The sequence below is a fragment of the Coloeus monedula genome (genome assembly GCF_965178545.1).
Source record: "Coloeus monedula genome assembly, chromosome: 7".
Lineage (NCBI taxonomy): Eukaryota > Metazoa > Chordata > Aves > Passeriformes > Corvidae > Coloeus > Coloeus monedula.
The window spans coordinates 17,088,817-17,101,120 of NC_138787.1; the positions used below are offsets into that span (position 1 = coordinate 17,088,817).

General features: G+C 36.6%; 1 protein-coding gene across 34 annotated transcripts in view; it reads left to right on the plus strand.

Annotated features, from left to right (window-relative positions):
• Positions 1–12,304, plus strand: part of TTN (titin) — a 245,121-nt gene that overhangs the window by 3,195 nt on the left and 229,622 nt on the right. For 32 of the 34 annotated variants that reach the window (XM_082285106.1, XM_082285116.1, XM_082285134.1 and 29 more), the window contains exons 3-10: positions 3,292–3,495; positions 4,200–4,487; positions 5,273–5,361; positions 5,459–5,700; positions 7,407–7,692; positions 7,935–8,087; positions 9,689–9,826; positions 10,565–10,702. In XM_082285106.1, the coding sequence (XP_082141232.1) occupies positions 3,292–3,495; positions 4,200–4,487; positions 5,273–5,361; positions 5,459–5,700; positions 7,407–7,692; positions 7,935–8,087; positions 9,689–9,826; positions 10,565–10,702 (1,538 nt within the window). The remainder of the gene's footprint in view (positions 1–3,291; positions 3,496–4,199; positions 4,488–5,272; positions 5,362–5,458; positions 5,701–7,406; positions 7,693–7,934; positions 8,088–9,688; positions 9,827–10,564; positions 10,703–12,304) is intronic. The other 2 variants (XM_082285110.1, XM_082285111.1) reach the window with 2 other exon arrangements.

Consider the following 12,304-nt stretch of genomic DNA (forward strand, 5'->3'; position numbering starts at 1 on the left):
ATCTGTGCAAGTGTAAAGATCTCTGACATATATGGTCCATGTATTTCATCCCTTGCTCCCTTTGCATAACACCGGCTCACCCAAGGTGTTTGAACATGTCCTGCAGTTTGCATCCATGACATTTTTTCATGCCATATTCTATTATTTGGCCCTTACTCTTCAGTTAATTGCCCTGCTTTTCTCTTCTTTCTTCTGCACTGTAAATTTTCTGTGAAATTTTTTTCCACTGATGTTTGCAATATTTATTATTATTATGAATCCTTAAATATATCATCAGAAAAAGTTAGGATGCTAATATTATTATTCAATGTGTGATTTTGGCTAATTTCATTTGTGTGATATTATGGAGTACTTGTGAGAGGAACTTGATTTCTTACTAAGTGAAGACGCAGCAGTTTTTCTAATAGCATATGCCATATTTGTATGTTAGTCTCAAATATCTTGTGAGTCAACCTCTTGTTGGGTTTTTTTTCACAGTGTGAGATTCTGGTATCTCTTTCCTGCCCTAAAAACATCCAGCAAGCTTGAAAGATCTGACAGTGGCTTGGCATTTAGTTTTTCTACAGCATAAAAAACAGGATAGGTTTTTACTGTAACAAATTGCATAAATAAGGGCTACACAGCTTTATCCTGCTGTAATGTTTGCCCTTTCTATCTGTCATGAATTATTGTCCATTTGAAATTCAGAATTTTTCTCTATCTCTAATAACACTGCTCTTTTATATAATTCAACTATTAATACAGAGCTACAGTTCAAATGTGAAGAGCTCAGTTAATCTAAGGGTATCAAGAAGAGCTTAGCAACCACCTGAGATGCAATTTTGCTGTGTGTAAACTAGAACAAATTAATTGTGCTGTTGTATTAGACTGTGAATTAAGTGTCACATTACATAGGGTTGATATCAGATGAGTATACCCAGCATGCAACAGAAAGCACAGAACACACAAACCCTGTTATCAAAAGCAGAGAATGCCAGAGCAGCCACGACATCGTCACAGGGGGAGTCCTACTGGGTCACCAGTGACTGAGGAGTCATGAGACAAGAAAGTCAGAAGTGTTGCTGGCATTAGAACTGTGCCAATGCTCATGTCTCCACAGTGCTGATCAAGTTTGATTTTTTTCATAAAGAACTGACCTGTACCCTTTATTGAACTGATATTTAAGGGTATTACCCAGTGCAAGACAGCCCTTAAATAGTGCTCACTTTTGAAAGCAGCACACAGATCATACACAAGCTGGCAGTTCCTCTCACATCATTGTGAGGAGAATCTTATTGAATTCAATTATCTAAGAGGTGAATCTGAGGCACGCCAGGTCAATTTTCTTCTTTTTGGCATTAAAGTTCAAAAAACCTCAAGGACAGTTTTAAAATGAAAATAAATTGTCCTAATAATTAATAGATAAATCATAGTGTCATTTGGGACATGTAGAAGTAAACCCCTACTCCATACAGACCAGGCACATATATCTTTATTCTGAGTTAGATCTTACCTAGCTCTGGGACATGGGAGTGCTAGTAAATTTATGGACTCGAATTTTTGATATAAACTGGGGCTCAGATTTCTAAAATGGCTTCTAGCTTTGGATCCCTTGTACATAGCAGTTTGAGACATCAAAACAGACTCCATTTTGAAAATGCAGACCTTTTTCAACCTGCCACAGAAACTCCCATGTTTTCTAATCATCGTATAATACCACCACAAGAAAATAGAACTTTTGACAATGTTTCAATAAATTCACTATTGAGGACATGTTTCTGGGAGGTTTCCTTGCTTAAAACATTTTTAAACTAATTTTCACAAATATTGAGGACACATAGCTCTGAATGAAATCACTGTGGTCTGCTATATACTCTATGTTTATGATGATAATGCCTAAGTTGCCCTACACCAATAGCACAAAACTGAATTATACCATCCCATCAGGACTCTTTGATAACTTCCATCTGTGAAAGTTCCAATGCTTAAATGTACTTTTACCCTTTTGATTTCTCATCCTCCCTAAAACTGTCCACATTCTGTGTGTACGAGTTTCTGTTTTACAGTTCTCTTAATACCAGTGCTTTACTGTGAATAAGATTTTAAGCTTTCCTAACCAAGTCTGATGGGACTGCAGTCAACCAGTAAAAGCTTCAATCTACATATCACAGCTTCTCTTTCACTTTAGTCTCACACTATCATTTTCCTGGTACATTAAAATCCTTAATAATTTATTTGGTTTATAGGCAGGATACCCTAGAAAGGAAGCAGAATTCTGTGCACCTGGGGGTTTCCAAACCACAGAGATTAGAACTGGGAAAATTAATTCATCTGTAAATGCAGTCTCAGATCTCAGTCCTGAGCCCCTGTGCAGCACAACTGATGATTTGGGTTGAGTGGATATGTACATGAAGTGAATTTGCAGGGATTTTAATTTCTAAGAATTTATGTTCTAGGACTATGAAAAAGATTTTGAGCTGGAACCATCTCCTTAAATTACGTGTTCTCCTTATGTGAGAATGTGGCTCATATAAGAAGTTTACTTGTTCATCAAATGGATTTAAGTTGCTCAATAAATTTGGCTGAGTAGAACACTGGGAAGAGAATTTCTACAGGGAATCTAAAATCACCATTTGAATCCAAAAATTAGCTGTAGGTACAATTGAAATTTTTCTGACCAGAAGACTCTTGTTCATGACCCTGGCAACAAAAGAATTATGTATTTGAACAACAAGTTGATTCCAGATGACTGCTGTTGATCAAACTCAAAAAGTTCCAGAAAGAGAAATTAAAACCCCCAAAACTTTGCTAGCATTTGATTTTAATGTCTACAGCAGTCACTTTTTCTGTCACTTCATTTTCTAAAGCCATGGTAGTGTTAGAACAAATGCTTCATTTGTTTGGAAGTACTGATCTTTACATTATCTCCAGACTATTGGACTGGATAAATATTCTAGCAATAACAAATCCTACTTAGATACTAGAAAATAAGTTTTAAAAATACTGCACATGAATTAAATCATCCCCCTCATGATTTTAATGAACATCTATTTCTTAATAGGATTGCCAAACACTACAGTCCTCTCATTATTCAAGTGATTTCCTAAATACAGGAGCCAGTGCAGCTGTCCTATTGCTCTGTGCATTTTAGAGACCTTTCTAAAAAGAAATTCCTTTGCCACTGAACATATAGCCATGCCTATGGCATTATGCTCCACTGTAACTGTGCACACCTGAGTGTGTATTCTGGTAATTTTTTACATCTGGCATTTCATAATGTCTTAACCTCCATTTATCCCCATTTCTCCGTAGGTTTCCCAGTTCCTGAGGTGAACTGGTATCGGGATGGCCAGGTTCTCTCTGCTGCAACCCTGCCCGGCGTGCAGATCTCGTTTAGTGATGGCCGCGCTAAACTGGTGATCCCCGCCGTGACAGAAGCCAACAGCGGAAGATACACTGTCCAAGCCACCAATGGATCTGGGCAAGCGACTAGTACTGCTGAACTACTTGTGACAGGTACAAAGCAGCTAAAGAAAGGCACCGCTGCCTGCTAGCAGTGTGAGAGATAGAAGAGTAACACATAATGAAACAGTTCCAATTTTAAGTACGTGATCAGCAAAAAAATGGCAAACCTCATTCCTTTTCCTAAAGCAGTCTAGGATTCAGCATGTGTTCTCGCCAGTAACGTCTAACAGTGTCCTTTACATTTTAACTGTATAAAGTTTGATCTTGATCTCACAAACCCTTATTCATAATTACAAGCTTCTGGCTCAGCCCTTATACCTCTGCTCCTGTGGTCTGTCCTACTGGCTGCATTGAAATTGCTTGTAAAAGAAAGGATAAAGTTCTGCAGGATGGAGCCATTAATGATATCTAATGGTATCAATTATATTTAACAGAATAAGCCACATAAAGGGCCATACCGAGAGACTATGCTTAATGCCTATGGTTACAAATACTGTATCTGTAATTCTAGAAACATTTGCAATCATAGGTATAATCAGAAATATCAGAAATTTTAAATTCTTGAATAAAGCTAAGGGTGTTTGCATTTTGGCATATCAACTCCTAATGTTTTGAATATTTCAGAAGGTACTATCAGTAGCATGTGAAGAAGAAATAGACCTCATGCACTTCTAGTAATGAAAGTTTCTAGTTATTTGCAGTTCTTTTTAACAGATACCATTGTTTTTCTATTTACTTCTTCAATAAAAATGCAGCTGGAACAGCGCCACCAAACTTCTCACAACGACTACAGAGCATGACTGCAAGACAAGGAAGTCAAGTTCGACTTGACGTGAGAGTGACTGGAATCCCTACACCTGTGGTGAAGTTCTATCGGGACGGAGTAGAAATCAAAAGTTCCCCCGATTTTAAAATTTTACAAGAAGGAGACCTTTACAGCTTAATAATTGCAGAAGCATATCCTGAAGACTCCGGCACCTATTCCGTAAACGCCACAAATAATGTGGGACGTGCTACTTCAACAGCTGAATTGCTAATTCAAGGTAATAGAGCTAAAGTTGCAGGCCATGAAAATCAGAGCATTAATTGTAATGGTGCAATATGCCCCACTTCATTCCAGTTATATCAACAAGTTAATTTATAACTTCTTTCTCAAGAGTTATTACTTGCTGTGAAAAAAACAATGTCTTTGATGAAAATTGCATAAGATTTTTGTCTGAGAATTAAAAAGACTTTTTCTCCAGAATGGGTGGTCTTTAAGTGGAGGATATAATTGATGGAAAGAAGTATGGGATACCTTGAGTTGTTCTCATTTTGGTCTGTAAATCTCTCAAAGTTTTATTGGTAAGCTGGCTTTGATAGAATAGATATATTAGACTGCATAACTGTACATGGTCTTGCAAATTAGGCTGGTAAGGATGAAGACAGTTCTTAGAGAATTTTAGCAGGGAATCATGCTACCCAGAGCAGTCTTGCTTGGATTTCACCTCAGCCAGGCTTAGAGATGCTGTAATCATTTTAGATCCAGGACTGATATGAAGAATCTACAATGAATGTATTTTATTTTGCTTTGAATTTTTTTCTAATGACTTGGTAATGCAGTAATATTGCTTCAACTGCTTTCACAATTACCCGTCTGTAGATATTGAAGGCAAAACAGATGGTTGCTCATTTTTATTTTTATTATTATTTTTTATTTATTATTATTTTTCAGTTGTGTATACAGATTTTTATATAATTGAAGTTGACCATTCACTTTTTTCTCCAACTGTTGAGATATGATTGTTGCCATATCCAATTCTTTTGACCACGTTTTCTCTTTCAAAAGGCGAGGAAGAAGCCGTTCCTGCTAAAAAGACAAAGACAATTGTTTCGACTGCTCAGATTTCACAAACAAGACAAGCCAGAATTGAAAAGGTATAATTTTCAAAAACAAAGCAGGTATGGCTAAAGTGTGGAGGGTTACTTCTACAGTATCTCACCCTAGTTTTCTTTTTCTTGCTTTTCATTGTAGAAGACTGAAGCCCACTTTGATGCCAGATCACTTACAAGCGTTGAAATGATTGTAGAAGGTGCAACCACCCAACAGCTCCCACACAAGGCACCTCCACGAATGCCTCCTAGACCTACATCAAAATCACCAACCCCAACAACTGCTGCAAAAGCACAAATGGCACGACAGCAATCACCATCACCCGTTAGACAATCACCATCGCCCGTAAGACATGTCAGAGCACCAACACCCTCACCAGTAAGGTAAAATTACTATTCTTCCAGGCAGTACTGGTTTTGGAGTCATTTTCACATATAGCAGTAATGCTGCAGAACGAGAGCATGCTACATAATGAAAGAATGCACAGACCTATTACTGACTGGGTCTATTTTGATGGCGAGCTGTAATGTTCTATATTTGCCACTGCTATAGAAGTGCATGCCTCCTATGTAGACTTCTATCCCCTATTGTAGAAAATCCCATTTGACTGCTCTACATGGAGCCAAAGCAGCACTTGCAGCTCCATTTCATGATGAAAGAGACGAAAACAGTAGAGCAGTTGGCCCTCGATTATTTTAGATGAACAGAGAAAAGAGCAATGACACTGATGAGTGGCAAACAGAACAAAAGGATATTTTAAAAAAATTGGCTCGTGTTCTGTGTGTGCTGGTAATAACTACAGAAACAATGTTTTGAAGGTAGGCAAGCTAAATGTGGCTATGGAAAAATGAAGTTTAGCTCTGCTGTGTAGAGGCTCTAGAGAGGTAAAGTGAGTGATTTGAAGAGCAAGGCTCATGGTATGGGAGACCCCATGAGGTCTGTGCTGAGGGGCAGGTAAAATGAAGAGTTTTGAAAGTCCTGCAGTTTCAGTATCCTGAAGTACAAACATCATGGAAGGAATGTCTCCAAGCTGAGTGCTCAGAAGAGTCCCATTTAAGTTGCCAGAGCTGGCTGTGCTGGTGAGTTTTGCCCCATGAGAATAACTTGCAAGGACAGGAATAAACAGACGGATAGCAACGAGCAGTAACTAACAAACCGCACACATGAAAAAAGAATTCAATAGTGCCATCTAGAGTACATATGGAACTAGAACTTTATCCTCCCTTGCTAGTAGACCCCTTTTCAGCACACAAGACATTAGAAAAAAAAAAGTCTTAAAATTACTATGATGATGCTGCCCTCTACTGCTGCTATTTGCTAATGTTCTCTTGGAAATACAGCCCACAAAATTCCACTCAAAGAAATTCTAAGTTAGAAAATCTGTTTAAGAATTTTGGAAAATGCTTTAAAACTGTCTGCTAGGATTAGGATTGAATTTTTGGAATATCAAAATTTAGAAACTAGCACTTGCCAAGTGGATTATTGTGTCTGAGATTTGTAAATATAAGTGTGGGGAGAAATATAGGCACTGATAAGAAACTTGCCTGGATTATGAGTACATATATGGGTGATACATGGAAATAAGATGTAGTACAGGAGTACATCCAGTTGTTTTGCTAGGTGGTTGCCACATGACATTTTTATAAAGATTGTTTACAATTATTATTTTGTCTCTCTACAGAAACTGAATGTATTATGTAGTATTTACAGCCTGTGAGCCTTTTATGTTATTCCTATTAGGAGAATCAGGATAGAGCAAACGCAAAATCAATTTCAAATATATTTCAAATATATTTGGTTGAGTGAAATTTCTTTTACCACTTGCTCTTTTTTCTTTTTGGAAACTAAGCTACTACAAAGACAGGTTACAGTTATGAGAATGACAAAAACACGCATTAGGCATAATGTTAAAAACAAGTTAGCGTAATTTACAAGTAGAACCTCTCAAAAGCTTTTCTTAAAATCCAACTACACCTTACTGAAGATATCCTAAATGGGGAGTGAGTTCACATTCAGGCTGAAGCTGTTTACACAGTTATCACTCTGTGGCAGTAGATTAATGATATTAATACTCTAATTTTTTCAATAGGTCAGTTTCTCCTGCTGGCAGAATCTCCACCTCACCTATTAGACCAGTGAAATCTCCATCCCCAATCCGTAAACCACATGTAGTGACAACAGCTGGGGCTGATGTCCTTCCTCCTTGGAAGCAGGAAGGATATACTGCAACCATGGAATCTCAGATGAAGGAAACAAGAGTATCTACAAGCACTACCCAAGTGACTGAAGAAAGATGGGAGGGGAGATACGGGGTCCAAGAGCAAGTTACTGTTACTGGTGCTACTGCTGGCGAGGTGGCCACTGGGGCTAGAGAGGTAAAGTCTATTTCTGGAAAAAACACTGGGTTTGCTTTATGTGGGGTCTCACCACAGCTGGATAGATCTGCTAAATGGAGTCTGAGAGGCTGTGTGTAAAAACACGTGTGCATCTGCTGTTGAGAGAGCTCTGCCGCAGATATGGAAATGCTTCTTTGCAACATTCTGTCTCTGTACTTGTTTGTGCTTCTTCTGAATGTACGCAAAACATGAAAAAATGTCTTTTGATGTGACTAATATAGGTGAGAAAGGACAGTGAAAAAACAGCAGCTATTGCTACGGTGGTTGCTGCTGTGGATCAAGCCATGGTGAGAGAACCAGCTCCAGGTGTTGTGGAGCAAACTGCTAAAAGGACAGCAATGACTGCAGTCCACGTTCAGCCTGTTCACGAGCAGGTAGAAACAGAGCACAGACATTCTATGATTTCCCTTTATCCCTTCATCCAACATGCAAACAAGGCATGATTCACTGTGAAGAATTAACAAAATATGACCCAGTGCACTGCAAAAGCATGCATACTCATCTAGAACACCTAGACTGCAAAGGAATGCTCAGGCTCACTTACACAATTGCATTCCATCATAACAGGATTGAACTAATTACTCTTTTTAAGTTTAAGGATGCTTTCTCTAAAAGTGATCCTCTATTCTCTCTTCTTATTTATTCTCTAACGTTATTCTTACAATGATGAATTTTTTTCTCTAATATCTCATTTATAATTTCCCCAGTAGGAAAAAAATAATTCTCCTTTAGTATTTTTCCTCTCTTCTCTCTTGTTTTTCCTTCTCCTCTTATTTTGATGATCAATTTTTCAAAATGAATTTTAAGGCTTTGGTTTTTTTTGTTTGTTGCTATAAAAATCAGATGAAAAAGGAGGCAATGGTAGTAGTTACCAGTGATAAAGCCACAAAACAAACTATGATATCAAGAACTAGAGAAGGAATTGTCACTTCACAAGAACAAAGGCACATCTCTCCTGAAAAGGTGAATAGAGATTTTACCTCTGATTTTTATGCCCAACCTTGTTCAAAAATCTGATATCTCATACAAAAGACAAGCCTATGAACAAGACAACTGTTATTATTTGTTCCTTTTATGTATGTTCGCTCTTCCAGTTTACAGTGCTATCATTTTCCTGTCACTTATCTTGGATTACTGTCTTTCCTTTTTGATTTCACTTCCATTATTTATACCTAAGAATGTGATAGATGAAGTTGCAAAACATTAACCTAGACAAGCCTCTTTTTTTTTTTCATATATTATATGGTAATTTACTAGATAGTATTCTTGATCATTTAAAGAATTAGTAGAAACTATCTCTTATATTTTGTTATTGGGGGGGGGGGTGTTTCAGATTTTGTCTCTAAGCTTGCCACTTGTAACCTGCTTTGTTTGTTGGCAGCACAGTGGGTCAGAAAAAAGAAGGAAAAACTCATTCTGCATTGAAATCAGTTTTGAAAACACCAATGAGTGATTTGAATTCAGATTATTTTAGCAGGTGTTTTATCAGAAAAATGTGATTTAAGGGAAGACCAGCTTTTATAGAGAATGCTACATTTGCATTATAGTAGAAATGCATGAAGAAGAAAATGTAACCTCTCTTTAAAGCACTGAGAAACTGAAATCCACCTGGGCATTAATCTGAACTTGGCATTTGAAATCTTTTCAAACTGAGAGTTTCCTAAAACTTATTTTTAATATACTACACTTTCTCAGAGTGATTATAATGCAGGACAGTTTTTCTCTGAGCCAATCTTTTTTTACTACTGCTTTAAGTATCAAGCATTTGTGGAATGTTTTATTATTTTTATGTTAAATGTTTTATAAAAAGTCCGTCGTGCTTTTGTTATTGTTCCCAGACCAGATGGTTTCAAAATACAGTTTGACATCTTTGCTCCCTTTAATTTCTATGCTCTTTTCCAAATATATTGAAAATCCCATACCTTGTGTTTTAAAATAAAATATAATTTAAAGTTCTTTATTTGTAAATGTCCAGGTGAGAAAAGAACCAGAGAAAACTCCAGTACCCAAAGTAATAATTGCCACAGACAAAGCCAAAGAACAAGAAAGAATAACAAGAGCTAGAGAAGAAATATCTACCAGACATGAGCAAGTGCACATTGCTCATGAACAGGTAAATAAATGTTACAATGTTTAGTTCGTTGTGACACTCTGGTTTACAAAATCTGTTACATAACTTTACTGTCCTTCTTTACAAAGAGAAGATTACTAAACAAAAACTTAAACAAGGTATTCCAGACAAAAATCTCTGCAGGTCCAGTTCTCCTGACCTCATAGCAGCTCTGTCTGCAGAGGAGTGCAGCTGCCCTTCTTACAGATCCTTTGATCATTAAGGCTTTTATTGCCACGGTACACAGAATTTCATCTGATGCTTAATGACAAATTCATCTATGGAGGTAGATTTCTGAATATAAATTTTAAAGGTTATTTTTCATGGTATGATATGTAGTGTGGAGTTTTATTTAATGAAATTCAAATTTGTGAGAAGGTTGAATACATCTGTTAGACCTTATTGTGGAGCCACTCAACGGATGGGGATAGCTATTAAGTCAATAATACTAATTTCTGCACAAACGGATTCTACAAAACATAATGATCTATCACAAACTAGGAAGTACAAAGATTCTTCTCTCATTCACATAAAAATTAATGCAATATATTAATGACTTTGCATGAACTTCTCTCAGCATATAAGATGGGCTATAACTTGCGTACAAAGTCTGAAGACGTTTCTCTCTCTCTCTCTTCTTGATATACATTTAGAAGCATTATCCTGCTTTCCAAAAAAGTTGTGTAATCTTGACAACAGGCATAATCAATTACTATTGTTTTTCTTTACCATAAAAAATAGATAAGAAAGGAAGATATGAAACCTTCTGTACCTAAGGTAGTAATTACTACTGATAAACCTAAACCACCGGTCATAATATCGAAAAGTAAAGAAAGAGTTGCCACCAAACAAGAACAAGTGAGCATAACACATGAAAAGGTGAATAGCACTGTTATAACCATACTTGGGTTTTATCCTTTCTTCTTTACAAACTTCATGTTTTCCTCAAAAAGAACTAACTCTACATTTCCAGCTCATTTTTTGTAAGATAATCCCACTTACAAACTTTGAGACCTAATGCTAATTAGACTAAATTATTTCTCCTTGATCTTCTTCTCTTGTTTCCATTAACAGGATGCTTATAATTATCTTCTGACTGATGTTTGGAATGGACTGACTGACTCCTGAAATGCATTTTAACTTTATTTCTTTTAAATAATTACTTTTATTTAAATAGGTGTGAGGGTATAACAATACTTATCAGTATACAGATAACACAGAGATGTGTGCAGTGCACAAGGATCTAACCCTCAATTCTCCTTCCCTGTTCCCATTTCAAAATGTTTTCTCATTGTTCAAGTATCTTTCATGACTGAATGCAACTGAAGCTTCTATTTCTGCTATAAAAAACAGATTAAAAAGAAAGCTGAGAAAACTACTCTAGTTCTAAAAATAATTGACCATTGCTAAAACAAAAGCACCAGTCACAGTGTCCAGAACTGGAGAAGAAATGACAACCAATACTTGGTTACAATTTGGTTTATCTGCAAACCTCACCTTTTAAGAGCTACTTTGGTAAAACAGAATGGTCTCGAATTCCTGAAAACATACCCATTAAGTGGGTTGATTGTCAAGTAAGAGTCAGTATGATTAAGTTTCTAGTGCTGAGGAGGTGAGGTTTATATTCCATCCTGCTAGGAAATGTCACACTTTAGGCTGTAGTCTGATTTCTCTGTGACAGTCTCCTCTCTATCAATGGCTTTTAAGTAATGTTTATTGTTCAAATTTCTGAGTCTGAAATCTTTTTTCTACCCAATGATTCCTTGTAACTGTGTGGTTGTCAGATGAAACAACTTCTCTTTATTGAGGTTTGAATTGTTCTTTGTTCAACACAAACTTTAACATCCATTTAGGTCTGTCCACTTGGTTACTTATTACCATCAGACACTTGTTGGCACTGCTTTGTTCCAATAGGCCTCCCACAGTAGGAAAGATCTACAATACAGCCAGGAACTCTTATGTGTGGAATAGCATAGTTGCCAACAGCTGTTATTTAAAATCTACAGTGTAATACATCGATAAAATACTTCTATAAAATGTAAGCAAATGAGCAAAGCATATAAAACTCACTCAGAGGAATCAGACTGCTAAGCAATTTGAGTCCCTTGTTAGATGATGTAAATTTAGGGCCAAATTCAAGTCAGTATAAACAATTATTTTGAAATTGACAGTGATGCTGAGTAAGAGGTCCCTGTTACCTAAAGAATACTTTAATAAGAAAACAAAATCTCTACAAATGATCACATTTTTGCCTTACCTAAGTAATTTTAGTTTAAGCTGATAATGATTTTAAAATCAATATGAAATGATCTATTAGGGGTTTTTTTTCCCATTTACAAGGCATACATATCATATGCTCTGTTGCTACATCCAGATCAGTTATGACAGTAATAGTAAACACTGGTAGGAGTCACCCTATTATCTACTGTTGGCTGACTGGGCAGAAGTTTGGACCCAATAACACAGAAGCTGATAGTATTT